Source organism: Myripristis murdjan, chromosome 14 (assembly GCF_902150065.1).
Source record: "Myripristis murdjan chromosome 14, fMyrMur1.1, whole genome shotgun sequence".
NCBI lineage: Eukaryota > Metazoa > Chordata > Actinopteri > Holocentriformes > Holocentridae > Myripristis > Myripristis murdjan.
In genome coordinates, this window is record NC_043993.1 from 10,817,543 (window position 1) to 10,834,941 (window position 17,399).

The following is a 17,399-nucleotide window of genomic DNA, read 5'->3' on the forward strand; positions in this document are numbered from 1 at the left end:
CAATGCCTTGGCTGATAACACCTCTCAGGGCCATAAAAACTGCAGTGTGACACACACTCAGGCTTGTGGTTACAGGGATAGACACCCACACCTGGACGGCATTCAGGCTGATGTAAAAGGAAGTCACCGGTAGTCGTTAATATCAAGGTAAATGAGGCAGCAAGAAATTATAGAGGTGAAGATAGGAGCGCTGACATCTAACAGATATGAGCGAGATTTCCCCCAAGTAAAGTACTCCAACTTTGTGGTAACATTAGATAGTAATTATATGAAAATTGTGCAAATCATCACTTCCCCCACAAAGACAACGTAGGCAGATTGAAGGGGGTGTTGCCTGGATCTTGTCAGTAGAATGGATATGATCTAAGCTCAATCTCGTCAAGCGCTGCAACTTTTTGCTGTTGAAATTAAAAACAACAAAGGCTGGCTTTTGGATAATGAGGTACAAAAATGACAATGGTTCCACTTAGCTTTGTTTATCCCCAATTACAAACCCACTCACTTTCCTAAATTATGGAGATATAATCCTGGTGCTGTAGTTCTCACGGTACTGTCTTAGACGCAAGTGAAACTTAAATGACTCAATATTGGTTGTCTTTTCTGTAAATAGAGAGGTAATGATTACCAGAGGGAAAACACACTACATTTCTGTATAAACAAAGCATCATTTCCTCGCTGAAACTATCTCAGTAAAAAACTTCAACCAATGTGGTTTACGACAGCTCAGTAATAACAGGAACTATCTGTGAAGTTGGATAATTTATAGGCATCATTTATGGTTTGTCAAACACAGCCTTGAACTGACCACTGTCTTATGGGAAACAGGCAAGGATGCACGCAAGCATACACAGAAACTGGGCGCGGGGACACAGAACTTCACACACACACACACACACACACACACACACACACACACACAGACACCCTCACAAACAGACACACACACTTTACAGCTGGTTCTGCAGAGACTTCAACAAGACAAAAAAGTCATAAATTTCAGCAGTTAAGAAATTAAAATATTACTCAGGAACAAACAAATATATTGCTTGCTCGTTATACGTCACTGATATGCCAATAAAGTTTTGAAAGAGTTTTATTTTTGGTTCATTGGAATGACATACATCAGTGGAAAAAAATTATATCTATTCATATATACATATACATATATATAGACAGATATCTTCATTTATAACTGCATAGTATAATGTACGCCCTTCCAAAGGGACTTTCCAGAAGAAAGATAGTATAAATACAATTTTTGGTAAAAACATTTGTGCCATATTCTAACAATATCTCATAAATACAAAACATGAAACATTCATACTTTTCCAGCATTAAGTTTCTGAGAGAATGTAATAAATAAGCCCACCCTAACAGATGGCTACATAAATGCCTGATAAGGACAGATGGGAGTGATCAAAACATTTTACTTTTATTGCTGTGAGAAAATCAGAGGTAAAGCATGAACAAAATGTATACTGCAAAAGCGTAAGTGTCAAAAAATAAGGTGTTTTGTTCATGGAAATACACTTCTGTCGACAGAAATTTAATGATGTGACTTATGATTAATTTAATGATATGTCCTTTTTGGCCTGAGTTGATTCATGCAAGCATACAAAGTGTCTTAGGCCCATTTCAGGGTGAGGCACTGATGAAGAGTAAGGCTAAGGTGAAAGGCTGTAGTCTGTAGCATTGTGTCTAGTGCAAGTACTTGACCAGTCCAATTATTGCAGAAGTAAACAACTGGAGATTATAAAGAGTTAAACAGCAGAAAACGCCCCTCCTTAAAGACACAAAGTCATGTAAACAGGCAATCCAGGGGGTGGGCAAGAGAGGACATCTAAAACTTTGATATCCTTGTTGTAAGGAAAAAATATTTTTGCCTATAATCTTCAGATACATCAACTATGTGAGGAGTGCCTGCACTGATTTCCTGGACCCTTAAAAATCCCCCAAAGTGAAAACGTTTATTTCAAAATAATAAGCTAGGCCACACATCGTCCATCTCCATTTTTGGGAATACTCAAAAAAAAAAAAAAAAAGTATATATATATATATATATATATATATATATATATATTCAACCACCCAGGGTCAGTGATATTTCCATTAGGATAAGTGGTACATGCTGTAGCCCAGGGGAGCAGCATAGAGTCCTACAGGCGAGAGGGGCAGCATGGGTCTGTGGTGATGGTGATAGGCAGAGTACGACTGTCCGTACAGTGACATGGCACCCAGGGACAGCGGTAACGTAAAGCCAGGGTGCAAGGCCCCCGCAGCGGCAGCCGCCACCGCCGCTGTCTTGGCGTCTGCGGCCATTTTCAGTTTCTCCAGCTCGGCCTCCTGGAGCCTCTTGGCTTTTGCCCGGCGGTTCTGGAACCAGATCTTCACCTGGGTCTCCGTCAGGGTGAGGGAGGAGGAGAACTCGGCCCTTTCGGCGATGGACAGGTACTGTTTCTGTCTGAACTTTCTCTCCAGTGCCAGCAGCTGGGACGTAGTGAAAGGGGTGCGAGGCTTTCGGTTGGTCTTGTGTTTTCTCAGTGGGCAGGTGGAGCTCACTGGACCTGGGACAGCCAAGACAGGAGAAGAAATAATCAATACAGGATTATAGGATGCACTTCACTGAAAAAAGAAAACAGGAAAAAGTTTCTGGTTTTATTCTTAATGTCATGTTAATAATTGTGAAGAATGCAATCACATTCTAAATAATTGTATCTTTTACCAGGGTAATGTATGTGGCCCAAGGATTAGTACTTAAAAATAACACAACAAACTGCCTATTGATCATTGTTCAAAGTGTTGTCATAAGGCAAGGCGTATTTTGTTAAACTTCTTGAATTTGACTAATAGGTCCTATTTTAATGTGTGCTATGTTAGGAGCGGGCTATTAGTAGGCTGTGCACAAGGGGCAGTAGGTAAGCAATTGCCCAGGTGATATTTAAAACTCAAAATAATTTAAATAACCATTTAAATAGCCATAAGGTTCTTATCATACATAATACGGGATTAATGACTGTCTGAACAAGAAATCACAGTTAATTCTCTATATCGACGCCTAATCATATTCAGAAAATGATGCAAAATGTAGCCTATACGCAACAAGATTGCTATTAAACAGAATTAGTTTCAAAGTTGAAGTTGGAGGATATAGCCTATCGTAAAGTTTGGCATATGGACAGCCATATCCAAACTTTTGCTGCGCTAATCTTCACATTAATATTTACACAGAGAGGCCTAAGCGTCACTGTCTTGCACAGGAAGGAAAGTGAAAATAGAGAATCCAAAATATTTTCAAAACCAATAACAGAGTTTCACCCTGTAGGAGACACTTACGAGGCTGTATGGAGAGCCCTCTGCTTGGGACCCAGGGCGCGCAGTCCTCTAGCTCGGATGCCTCGGACTTCACCGGCGATGGTGACGAGGGCACACCCGTCAAATGCTGCAGACTTCCCCCGGGAGGACTGCACGTCTCCCGGCACAGATACGGAGAGCCCAGGCCAGCTGGATGCATCACCACAGATCCACTTTCCGATTTAACGCGGGTCAAGTCCCCGCTGTGGCTGTCCGTCTTCCCCCCGGACATGAGCGCCTCCACGCTGAACGGGTGGCGCGTCACCGGAGACCTCTTCTCCTCCGCCGTCCCCTCCGCCGCGTCCGCACGGTTACAGTCCTCCTCGGATGAGCTGCTCCCCAAGTCCTTACAAGTCCCATGAGAAGCCATTTCTCTCCAGGACCTGGTCCCAAAAAGGTCAGTAGAGCGGACGGGACAGTCGAGGACCTGCCAGTTGACGCTCCAGCAAGCTCAATGTTATGGAACTGTCAAGTGCGTGTGTGTGTTTGTGTGTGTGTGTTTGTTGAAGCATCACGCTGACACGACTCGACTTTGGCCAATCACTGCCGCCCAGAATTTCGAGGAAACCAGATGCTGCCTTCGGGTGCTTCGGGAAATATCTTAATTACTAGCGGAACGCACACTAAGTTCCCAACAAAATCGTAAATAGGAGCGAAAAAGTGGCGATTTATGGCTGTCCAAATGTGACGTTCAGGTACGGAAGAGCATGTCAATAACTGGTGGTAAAATGATGTAGCTACATAATAGGTTCCGGGGGGGCAAATTAATTGAAAAATCAATAACATTCCTAATTAGCATATTCCCTTTTCATTTTGCCATTGAAACACAACAGCATGTTTTATGACACTTACATATTTCTTTCTAAAATGAAAATGAAATGAAAATATTTATTCACAGGGTAATTTATATATACATAATTTTGGCCAAAAGCACTTGAATGCATGCAGGACAAGTCGTTTTTTTCATCTTTCAATTGCTGGAGCAGTGTCAGAGCTTATGAGGAGCATTTGAATGCAGCAACATTCGGCTAAGAGCGATAGTTTCCAAAACGGGATCCGAGGGGCCGCGGTCGACAATGGGACCCCCAGCTAAAACATATTTAAATCTGACTATTATTTCACTATCATGTCATTCACTTGAGGCAAGGGTAGTGAAAGATTGCATAGGAATATCTGTTTGATCATAAATTCACTTTTCCTTCTATTATCTCCCTATCAAGAAGCCAGTTGTGAATATCCAGATAGAAATCATTCAAGTAAAACTTTAGCCAGTGAGGTGTTTAGTAGTTTGAATCTATTGCAACTTCATCATCAAAACGTTTGGAAACCCCTGACCCAGGTTACCCTTTTGTTGCTTCTTTGCTTTTTTTCAAAGAAGTAAGCAGGCTACAGCAGAAATAGGCCACAGAAATAATAGCTGCAGCACAGCATTATCACATGTTAAGCTTCAGAAATGGATTAGCCTTAGCTCATACTCTAGCCTCATGAGACTGCATGTGTAAAGACAGGGCCCATGCCGATAATTATGGAGATGATACACAGATCATGCCCCCCTCTCTCTCAGGATTTGCTTTTCCCGTACAGCTCAGTTTATGATCTGATAATTAGTAAATCAGGATTGATTAGGCCATCTATACTTTTATAAACATATGCTCTGGAACAGTTTTGCAGATGTAGAGTGTATTTTTGGGACTACAAGACCCCACTGTGACTCAAAATGTAGGGGTTTTAAGCCCCGATTCAGCTGCAGGAACTTTTCCCACAAACTAGGAACTAGGTGTTTCCAGTGCAGGGACTAAGATCTTAATCAAGCTCTGGGGATATTTTTTTACCCCCAAAAGTCCCTGCTCGGGGGGTAGTATGTGCCAAAAGTAGCTACAGGAACTTTGGGGTGGGACTTGTTCACTGTGCTGTGACATATCAACATGGAGTTACAGAAAACATCATATGACAGATGGACTAATGATCAGCTGCAGGCCTTATTGAGTATCCCCCCCACCCCCACCCCGTTGGCACAAGTTATTACTGACTACGTAATAGAAATACATGTCTGCTGCCACTGTCCCAGGGCAGTGGGCAGGATGTGATGGGAAACCAGTCTCTTTACAGTGGGCACACAGTGGGCACACTGCAGCAGCAGCTTTTCTCCCATAGACAGGATGAAGTGGAGTTGCTTGGGTGGGTGTCACACTCCAATTACAGGACAAATTCCATTGCTAAATCACAGATTTAGCCTTTTAAAATAGTCGGTTTTGTCCAGCTGTGACTCCAACATTACTGCTCATGGATGAAACAAAAATTCTCTTGCTTTTCAAAATATTTGGCGATCTCATTCAGATTCTTGTCCTGTGATTCAAAAGTTTTCTATGGGCATTAGCAGTGAATTAAGTCATTGTTATTTTCCTCTGGACAGTTGAAAGTGCAAGACTCCTTATTTTAGTCTGTACACTTGTAATAGCAGTTTATCACAAATAGTCCTTTGATAATCCTTTAAATGACGCTGAAAAGAAAGCCACTTATCTTAGTCTTTTTTTCCCATATCCAAAAGGTCACAGTATTTTAAGCCCTGTAATTACTCATATTCAACACCAGAGCCTTGACTAATTGGAACAATGAATGATAATTAATCTCTGTTTCACATCACACGGTCTGTCCACAGTCATAAACTGCAGTGACTGATTGGTGTAAGTGGCGTGTGTGTGTGTGTGTGTGTGTGTGTGTGTGTGTGTGTGTGTGTAACACATACTGCTTGCACAGTGCAGTGTAGTACTGCTGCACCCCTCACCACAACTCCAAAAAGAATTTTTCATGTCATATTATTTTAAATATGATGGTAGATGGCGCAATTTAGTCTGACAATCTATCACGTAAGAGATGTCAGCGTGGAACCACAAAACCTTTAAGAGCTACTTCGTAACAGCTGATAAATGAGTTTGCAGTTGATCGAGAAAGAATGCATTATCAGGTAGCGCTATAACATAACATACTGTAATCCATCCCTGGTGATAGATTTGCATCAATATTTAATTTTCTCTTATAATAAGAAATACAACTAAATGTTTGTATCGTTTCATAAAAGGCCACACCATGAGGCTTGGGTATCCTGGCTGTGCATGTGAGACTCTGCAGAAGGACTCTGTTCCCATGAGGCTGCCACTGCTGCCTTATTAAAGTGAGGATATTTCACAGACAATCTGACATTTCTGAAGGCGCCAGTGAGCGGTCAGATGAAAGGACTGACTCCTCAGGGGAGAAACTGTTGCCTTTCTATTTTTTGCAGCTCAGTTCAGAAGTCCCACCTCCGTCCTCCTCTCCCTCCCTATCTCTCTCTCTCTCTCTCCTGCTTCTGGTTGTGTCCACATGCCCCTAAGGCACCTTGTCAGTCAATATTCACAGAACTGGTTCCTGGCCGACTGCTTCCCCCTCTCTCTCCTTCCCTCTTGTTTTCCTTGTCAGCTGCCTTTTATCTTTACCTGGTCAGGTTTAGTCACTTTTCTTTACTTCATTGCTGTTTCTGAAAGGCTCCATTTCACTCCTTTGGACCATGCTTGTACAGTGGTTAGGTTAGTGTTAAAGGTTAGGCTGACAGTACACAAGTCATTTTTCCACATAACTTGCAACTGACTTTTATTGGAACTGCAATTATCTGAAATGTTGCGTGAAACTTAGCTGCGTCAAGCTGGAACTGTTTCAAGTTTTGCAACAACATTTATGCAGCAACCAGTCACAGCACTTTGTTCTGTTTGGCTTTCAAAAATGTATCTCTGGACCACAATAGACAGATCTCTGCAGCCTATATCAATCTTGAACAAAAAACTTAGGTTATTCAGTTTCATGTACTCTTTTGTTTTTCATAGAAGAATTTTTGCCAACTGCGTTAATTATAGACAACCTTGCTTCATATTGATAACAGTAGCTGCAGTTCAGTAGCTACTTCCATTCCTTCTTTCTGTCTTTATTCTCTTCCTCTTTTCTTTCTTTCGTTGCCTTATTTGATCTCACTGCCAACATGAAAATCCTAACTCACTCATCTAACTCACATTTAAGCTGTCCAGCTGTGTTTCAAATGAGTGGTTTTCTAAAGACAAGGCAAAAAAGACACACTGTGATCATATTCAGTCAGGGCAAACTGAAGATGACATATAATATCAGTCTTTGTGTGTATTTAACCTATTTGGAGTACTTTGATGGGTGAGTTTCACTTTCTTGAGTGCAACTGCAATAATTTAGGCTTATGGCACTCATTGAATTATCCTTTATGGAAAACATCATCTATGTGGCACCAAAAATGGCCCAAAACAAGCAGTGAAAATATATTTAGAAATAACATGACACTCTACTGTGATAGCATATACACTAAATGTTTTATACACACAACACATGAGCTCTAAGCATTCAAGGAATAGAAGAAAGGATGTTATATATAGCTTCATGTGACTGTGGATTCAAAGATGATTTTGCAAGGGAAGTAGGAGGAGACCGACAAAAAGAGGAAATAAAGGAGGGAGGGAGGAGAACAAGGAGAGGAAGAGATGAGAGTGGTTGCTCTCCTGGGTGCAGCAAAATTACCAACACATCCCACTTCCTTTTTTTCCATAATATCGTTTGAGCTTTATAATAGGGAAAGCAATTTGTTTGAGTGTGTTAGTGTTTGTGTGTGCGTACATGTTTTTGTGTGTGTGCATGTGTGTGTGTGTGTGTGTGAATGTGTGTGAGTGTGTGTGAGACAGAGAAGCTTCAGAAGCCTCCGGTTGTGTGGGTAGGGGCACACCTCAGAGCATTGTAATTACAGCAGGAGCTTTGAAGTGGTGGAATGCTGGGCTGGGATAATTGGCAGGCTGTCCTACACTCACACAGTATTTACATTGCCATTAAAGCACTTATTCACGCCATGACCCACAACAGTCGATGCTAATTCTTACTGGGGGCAAGCACATGTAAGTAGACTCTGTAAATGTGGCCTTATCATCAACATTTGTGTTTGCAAACCCTGACCAAAAAGGGACAAGGAATTAAAGAGTGGCTTTACAGAACGTGGACCATAGAGAAAACCTTATACCAAATGAATAATTAGATAGATAGATAGATAGATAGATAGATAGATGAGGTACACATTTATGAGGACTTTTTAGAGTGTAAACAATTTTCCTAATGTTCTCTATTCCAAACATAATTGCACTAAAATTTAGTTAATCACTGTAACACAATTTGTTCAAAATTAGTAGCTTCAGAAGCTGAGCGGCCATCATAATGACGATAAGATAGTTGACATACCAGCGAGGCATGTTGAAAATGAAGACTGTCTGTGGGTGACACATTCATGGTTGGAACAGGGATAAGGCAGTAAAAAGACAGCAGTGCTGCAACACACACACACACACACACACACACACACACACACACAAAACTCATACTTATGCTTACACACCACTCATCACATTATTCTCATTAACATCATTAACATCTAAATTCTCTCTCTCTCTCTCTCTCTCCCTCTCTCTCTCTCTCTCTCTCTCTCTCTCTCTCTCTCTCTCTCTCTCCCTCTCTCTGAGCTTCCCAAGCCCTCTGAACCTCCGCCTGTAATGCACCTAAATGACTACCTTCAATAGCACGATGGCGCCAGGGCCAATTAGCTGTTAACACTGGAGACAGATCTATTCAGAAGCCAGAGAATGAACCCTCCTGTAATGTGAAAGATTGATGCCTACTTTGCTAATGACAAGAGAAGGAGCTAATCTGTTGCTTGACTCAGCCTGGGCTTTGTTACAGGATAGTCAGCTGATGATTGTGAGCCTGCAGGGGAGCGCTCCTGAGACAACCGGTGATGGAGTATTAGTCACCGCACACACACGAACATGCACACATGCCCGCACCCATGTAGGTTCATGCACGTATAAACCTTCCTGCATCTTAATACACGTATTTAAGAAAGCATACATCATTTAAAATACACATTGCTTTTATTCTCATAGGTTTACATGTAAATATATCGAAACATTGTCACACATGCATTAGCACACATGCCTGAGCTCATGTAAAACACAGTGCTACACATAAATCATGTCGCAACGCACACTCTTACATATCCAAGCAGCAAAAAGTTCACCTCATGCCAAAAGGAATGCATCTGTACTTGTTTCTGTACAGCTATGTGTGACAAAGTGTTCCCTTTGAAGAAGATAATTGTTTGGGTCATTGCCAACTGAAATTATATTTCTGGAACTGTCCCGTGCACTTTGATCAAGTGCTGAACATTATGTAGCTCATATACTTATCCTCTAATATAGGTTCATAGCTTCACCTTGCCATACCCCATCATTATCAGGCATTCCTATCAGTTCATGACTAACATATTCCACTTTGAAGGGTTGCAGAAAGTTTGCAGGTACATCATTATTCCTCCACCATCGCTGTGTTTGTTGTTGTCCAAAAACTTTTGACTCTCAGCTGCCCTCAAGGGGATTCACTGCTTAACAGCCACGCCAGCAATATTCTTAACAATGTGCATTTTATCAACTAACTTTTCCAATATAAACTCAAAACAAAATTCCATATCCCTGTCGTTGTCAGCCATGTGCTTTGTGTTTTCTTCTTTATGGCCTGTCTGTGATGTCTCCGCTGCTCTGGCCACCCTGTCAAAGCAAGAGAACCAGTGCATGACGCTGCATATTTCGGCATTTAAAGAGTACCAACTCCCTCTACCCGGCATGCCAGCAGCATATTTGGCATTCAAAAAGCATGGCATTGCCCTCTTGTTGCATTTTTAAGAATTACACTGATTGATGTAAGAGGGAGCTACAGTGTTTTTTGATTGCTTAGATTTTTGTGAAACTTAAAGGAACAGTACCCCTTGTGCAATATATCCATCCAGATAGCTTCTGAGTGGGTGAGGTTTCCAATCTGCTGTGCTCTTCTCTGTCTCCCAGCACCCCAATACAACAGGGCTGGATGGGTATTGTTTTGTTGAGCTCAAACTGTCAAAAATGTATGAGAAACACTGACAATCTCTCTGTCCCCAACAAGTATAAGTTAGAGGTGGATAGACACTGTATGACGGTATTCATTGACAGAAAATCACGTTGCAAGGTATCCATGTCATTGTCATTTGATAGAGCTGTTGCTGAACTGTGGGCATGATTTGTCTTACTGCTCCATTATGTTCACCATCCAAACATTAATAAGTTTGGCTAAGGAGTTCAAAATAAAAATTTGAAAACTTCAAATGGAGTGCCACTCTGGCCTAGCCCAACACCCCCAACACCAGCTAGACCGTCACTTTTCCAGTAGAAAAAAAATATCTTAGCTGACTCTGCCAGCAGCAGATATGTATTGACAATATGCAGTTTTTTTTTTTCTTCCATATACAATTCAGAGGTGGCAGCCTTTCTAAAAGTTTGTTCCCTGGTGCAGTTAAACACATTCTTTCTAACCATAGACATGATAGAGTTACTATAGGAATACTACAGAACTATTACAAGCAGCAGTGTGAATGTGTGCATTGCATTTACTATAGGAATGCCACAAAAATATTACAGATTGATTTATCAACCTTAGCAGAGAACCCAACCCTCTCAGACCCTCTGGAATAATTAAATAATCTCAGCCTGAACGTGATCAAGGTAAGCCTATAACAGATGTGAAGCACATCTTCAGTAACTGATAGCCAGATTAAAATGAGGTTGGAGTGAGCAAGGATGTTTCCTTTCGTTAAATACTTGCTGCCTGTTAAAAGCAACATTATTATTATTATTATTATTATTATTATTATTATTATTATTTTAATGTGGAAGGAGGACAAGCAAAGTAAAAATTTCATTTTACTATGTAACTGCATGATTTACTGTGTATTTGACAATCACAATCTCTCTCGCTCTCTTTCTCTCTCTGTATGTCGCTATCCCTCTCTCTTTCCCTCTCTCTCTTTCTTTCCCCCTCTCTCTCTCTCTGAATGATACATGTTTATTTGCATGTACAGCAGGAAAGTGAGATGCGATCACAAGTGGGCGGGTGAGACGCACATGGGGACACATTTTAATGCGAGGTGTGAATGGATGGACTGAAAGCTGTCCATTTGTGTTTGGATCACCAAAGACACATTTTAATACCAGGTGGCAACAGAGCCTTCACGGTTTTTAGTAAAAATATGGCATACAGTTTGGGATACTGGGCTATTCTGATAAAGCACACTTGAAGCACCCAGCAAGTATAAAAGAGAGTCTTTATTTAGGCTTTTAGAGATGAACCAGAGACTGCAATCAGCATCTTAGACTCGAGGGGTCATCAGACCTTTATGACTCAGTGCACACCACAGGCCTCATGAGTTCAGTTTCTGTGTCAATCTCTGAAACTCCACAGAAAGAGAGGGAATGAGAGAGAGCGAGAGAGAGAGACTAGCCAGGGGCCACCTCTCCCTTTGACACAAAATATCTAAATCACTTGTGACAGGTAGGATTTATGACGGGCCAGTCAGATGTAAATCACAAGCCTTGTTATTATGGAGAGGTACTGAAATGCTATAACTGTTTTTAAGTGGTGCTGGAAGGGCAAGTGTGCATATATTTGAGCGGGGGCGTGCGTGCGTGCGTGCGTGCGTGTGTGTGTGTGTCATTTGATCGTGTGAACATGCACCCTATTCTGGGAGGTTTGCCAGAGTTGGGGGAAATCCACCTTCCAAGCAACAAACATCTTAAACCACAAAGACGAATCGCCTTAAAAGAAATTAGTTTTATTCCAGCAAATAAGATTTCATGCTTGAAAAAACCCACAGCATTTCTCAAAGCATTATGGTTGTGATACAATCAGCCTTTAGGGTTATATGGCGGGGCAATGTGCTCACCAACAGGAAGTGAACTGCAACATAGGGCAAATAATCGAGGCAAATAATAATTTAGTAGGACATCAATAATGTGGAGCCATCTGTGTCGATCACTGTTTCCTACTGCTAGGGGAAATGCCCATCCATATTGACTCTCAAAATGCCTAGTGAGTCATACAACACAGAATGGATGCTTTATTTCTCAGGAAACTATAATATCATAGATTGCAGCTGCTGTAAAAGATGAGAATGTGTTTTATGAGCTGATACAATCGGTTATGACATGATTATAGTACACATTATTACAAATCTATACAGACACCCCAATGAAATATTACACATATGTGACAGTTTTATTTCTCATATTGTTTCTACTGAACTTACTCTTAGTTAATCATTGTTTTTCAAGATTTCCAAGCTGCAAAATACTTCATGTCATGATCTATAACTGCAATGTATGTGTATGACGTCTCTTTCTTCCTCGGCGTGCAGCACTGTCTTCACTGTCTGGGAGAAAACATGCCTCTTTTACAGAACCATAAAGAAAAAAGTACTTAACTGAATAAACAAATCAGCCGCCCTGGCAAAACAAGGAAGGAGGACATCAAAGCCAGTTGTGATGGTTTTAAAGGGACTGTCTGGCCTACTGACTGGTTAAGTGACTCACTGACTGACTCATTGGTAGGTTGGCTGGCTGATTTACTGACTGATTCACTGCCTAACCTGTCAAGCGGCGCGCTGGCTGACTAGCAGACTGACTAGCGTGTTGGATGAATAACATAGCTATTGATGGAATGGCTGATATCTGGGCGGTGCAATGATTTGAGTTAAGTGCATTTTCTATAAGCGTAATGTACAACTGTACAGCAATTCCAGGGCATAGGCATGCCCCCATGATCAACCAGTCAGGGTATGCAACATCTATACTGAGAGGCCTTTCAACCCCTAATAGGCATCAAATAAGATGACATAAGATAAGATATACTTCCTTGGCCCCTTGGGGAAATTTTTCTTGGGCTCAAAGTCACTGAACTACATAACATTCATCTGCAGATATACTAGTGGTAATATGTAGATCCCACATTAACATTAGGGCGGAATGATATGGTGCAATTAGTGAGGTATACACCAAACAAACACATCCTCCCTCATCTGGAAAACACAAATTGTTCCCCAGGGCAACTCTGCAGTACCACAATACCCCATCTACAACAATGTTCTGCCACACACTGCACCCCCATCAAGAAACTTCAGCTGTGGTATCTGGGACACTGTACACTGTACGCATGAATACTCCTAACTAGCATTCACATACATTCATAGCATCGGTTTCTGTGCAGAGACAATATTTTCATTCAAGTATAAAATGTGCTTTTCTGATGGACTGATTATTTGACTTTCTAGCAGCTGATTGATTGCCTTGTCTTGTCCTGCCTTGCTTTGTTCCTACTGTGACTGGCGTCTTTCCCTCATTAAACAGCGGTGGTTTGAGAACTGAGTCTACCCTTGCCCTTCACACACACACACACACACACACACACACACACACACACACACACACACTGATCTTTGCTTTGACCCTGTGGAGCCAGACCTGCCACTGGGGGCCTTTGTGGTGACCCTTCCATCGTCTACAGGGTTAAAGGTTACAAACCTCTGCATGCGCCCTTTGAAAATGGGGCATCAGGGGCCCACTTCTGAACTGATTGGCAGTCTGAAAATTACTAAGATGTTGGCCGAATTTAACTGCCTCACGTTATGGCCAAAACACAGGGAGGAGGGAAAAAAAACCCAGAGAAAATAGCTCAACAGAAAGGACAAATAGCAGAAGACAGAGCAGGCATCGTGGCTTTGATCCTCTATAAATGAAAAATGGAGAGGACATAGAAAAATCTGTGGAGTGGGCTGTCAGATAATAAAGTTGTCTGTACCTGCTGTTTATTCTTCAATACTTTGTAGTCTAACCATAATTATTGTTCTGAATAAGCAATCAGAAGTTATTCCCACAGCGAATCGAGGTTTACATCGCTTGTTGTTTATCTCAAGGAAGAATGGAATTACCTTTGATAAAAACACAACATCTTGCACCTTGCAATGAAAACACAGCACCCACACACTCACTGTTAGTGTAGGTGTTGTTGGAGATGAGCATTAAGTTTTTTTTAATTACCATGTTCAGCCTACACGTTGACTGAAATAAACTGCAGACTATTAGTTCAGGGAAGTTGGATATCATCTGCCGAAATAAGGGAAACTGGAAAAAAAAAAAAAAAAAAAAAAAAAAAAAAAACATTATGAAACAATTAGTTGCAGTCAAAAAGTAGTTCTTATCCAAAAGATGAAAAAAAAAAAAAAAAAAAAAAAAAAACAATTGTTTGGAATTCATTATCAACACTTTTTTCCTTCCAAACTATGCGACAGCACTAGGTCCCATACTGATTCACCTTCTTGGTATGTTTACATACAGCAAATGAAAAGAGGAAATGACATTGATAATGAATCCCAAAGAAACATTGTGTTGTTGTGTGTCCTTCAAAACACTTGTGCTGCTCCAAATCGCGTTGTTTGCTGGCCCAGATCCACTTCATTCATTTGGAAAACAACAGTCCCGGTGCTCAGTCTCCCAAACAGGGAAGAAGTGGACGGGTCAAACGTGGAGGCGGAGTAGCAAATACTTACACTAAGAGTAACCATTTTTTCTCCTCGCTCTTACATACACACTTCATGAAGTGCAGTTCTCCTCAAATATGGAGTGGAGTCCAGAGGGTCCAACTAGAGAACTGGGCCCTGTTCACCCATGGGGACCATTAAGGTTTCATGTGATCCTTTTTTTTTTTTTTTTTTTTTTTTTTTTTACCTTCACAGGCATTTGAGCTGTTGTACATAATATGATTGTTGCTATAGATGACACTGTAGTTGCCTGATTCCTCTGTGGTTACAGTATGTTTGGTCACAGTATGTAATTTCTGCCTCTAGTTGTACTAGTAGTTTGATGCCATTCAGAAGTAGTGTGGGATCATGGGAGTTGTTGTCTTCATTGCTTTCCTGTCATGTGAGATTGATGTCTCTTTGATGTCCTGGCTTGGCACCAAGCTCTCTCCATCTTGGAAATACCACACCAGTATTTACCCTCATTTTACTTTGTTGTCCCTCAATCTTCTTGGGTCATTTGGTTGGCAATGTGTTGGCAACAAGTTTCTTCCTCGCTTTCTGACGTATTATCTGGTGTTTCCCGTGTTTCCCCAGAAATTTACAGCAACTAGAGGGGGTAAAGGAGAAGCGTCACCATTGACAGCCAACCCAATGGCACTCACTGTTATCTTGATTGAAATTATGGACTTCTCTGCATTTGAACATTGTTGGAAACTTTTGGGATAATGTAAGTACGCAACAAAACATATAACATATGTATGCCTTGCAGGTTTTAGACATCAATTGAAATGTTACATATTATGCCTTTAATTGGCACAAAGTACTATTTACCAGGGGACCTTCTGTTTGAGCTGAAAATAGAAATTATGGCAACTTAAGAGCTATTCTAAGATGATAGTCATGTCACGACAATAATGGGACATTGTCTCTGTCTCTGAGTGTCCCTGCCCCCTTCCCCCTGTAATTCCAAGCCTTTTAAGTTGGCCTGTCTGCTGATCTGTAGATAATTGCTGACTGTAATACTAGCCAGGAAATGGAATGATCAACTCCAGATGAACAGACAAGAGCATGGAGAGGCAAAGCAAACATGAGAGAGAGAGAAAAGAGAAAGCGAAAAGATGTGGAATACAGGAGGAGGCAGAGCTACAAGCTAACATACTACTGACAGTGCAGCTTCGTCAGATGAATCAATTAGATGGTGTTTATCCACACATCGTAAAACCAGCTATTGGAAAATCACAGTGAAATTAAAAGTGTGCTTTTAATAACGTGTTAAATATTTTTAAGTGTCCTTCAACAAAAAGGTGTTTGTTTTGCCATTGAGTTTGTCCCTCAGTCATACCCAATTGAATAGCAATTACAAACAATTCAATAGTACTTGAGTAGTACTTACTTCCTATTTGCTTGTTATTTCCCTTGTGGCTGTGTTTTAGTGAAATGACTCAGTCTGCCAACTTGACCCAGAGTTGGGAGAAGTGAGTGACACTGTTTGCCTTTGGAGTAATGGCTGTCATTATGGTGAATTACTACTCTACCCAAACACAACTGATTCTCTAAAACCACCCCACAGCACTCTGTGTCTTGCCGTCTGGTACTGGTGCCTTGTTACAATCAATTAGGCTGATTACAAGCACTATCTCCACCACTTCAAAGGAGGGCCATTACAGTGGGTCAGACTAACTGTCTCTTTACTGCACTGGCCTGTTGTTTGTCTCCATGTAAGAGGACATAGATATGTCTACACTGTTGTGTGTGGGGTGCTGAAGCTTTCTGATAAAGTAAAAGCCAATGAAATGTAAAAGCAATATAGCACCAAGGATAAAAGGGATGTATTCAGCAGGGGAAAACTGGTGTGGTCTGTCCTCTTTCATGTCCTCTTTGTCAGGTCAAATGACAGGTCAAACAGGGGATGGAGAGAAAGAGAGAGAGAGAGAGAGAGAGAGGGAGAGAGACACAGAGTCTAGACATTGTATTTGGAGACGTTCCCTGTGATTGCTTTGTTCTGCACCACGTCCACAAGTAATTACCTCAACAAACTACAGCATCCCTGTCTGATCTGAGAGAATGAAAGAAGACCAGATGAATGAATGAATGAATTTGGGAGTGCTGCTGTGAGTGTCCCAGTGTGCTGCCATGCATGGGTGCGTGTCAGGGCAGAAGTGCATGAGAGCAGAGAAGCTCTGCTCTAAAAATATCTGCAGCAATGTGGTGCCATGCAAACAAGCGGATATTGCCAATAAAAGTGATGACCTCATAGACTTTAAATGATGTGTGGGCACATTCTGATGCCTGGTGTGATGAACATAAACATGCAATGGTAGGGAAACACCATGCAAATTATATTAATGATATTAAATGTTTCTCAGTGTAAGGTTAAGTTAATGCAGATTCTCTTTAATGTCTTTGGATTCTGTTTTTGAGTTTTGTCTGCCAGACCACATCTCAAACCACAGGTAGTCAGGCTCAGTGAATCATAAAGCAATTTGGGAACATTCAAAAATGCACAGCTTATGCATCCTGGTGTGATCAGCTGATGAAAATCACATTGAAAAGACAAGTGAAACTGCAGCATTTGTGAGAA

General features: G+C 41.2%; 1 protein-coding gene across 1 annotated transcript; it reads right to left on the reverse strand.

Moving 5' to 3' along the window:
- Positions 1–2,087: 2,087 nt before the first annotated feature.
- msx2b (muscle segment homeobox 2b) lies at positions 2,088–3,790 on the reverse strand. Its single transcript, XM_030068999.1, has 2 exons — positions 3,334–3,790; positions 2,088–2,564 (listed from the first exon to the last, which is right to left on the reverse strand). The coding sequence occupies exons 1-2, from the start codon at positions 3,719–3,721 to the stop codon at positions 2,110–2,112; spliced, it is 843 nt and encodes a 280-aa protein (XP_029924859.1). The 5' UTR covers positions 3,722–3,790; the 3' UTR covers positions 2,088–2,109.
- Positions 3,791–17,399: the final 13,609 nt, after the last annotated feature.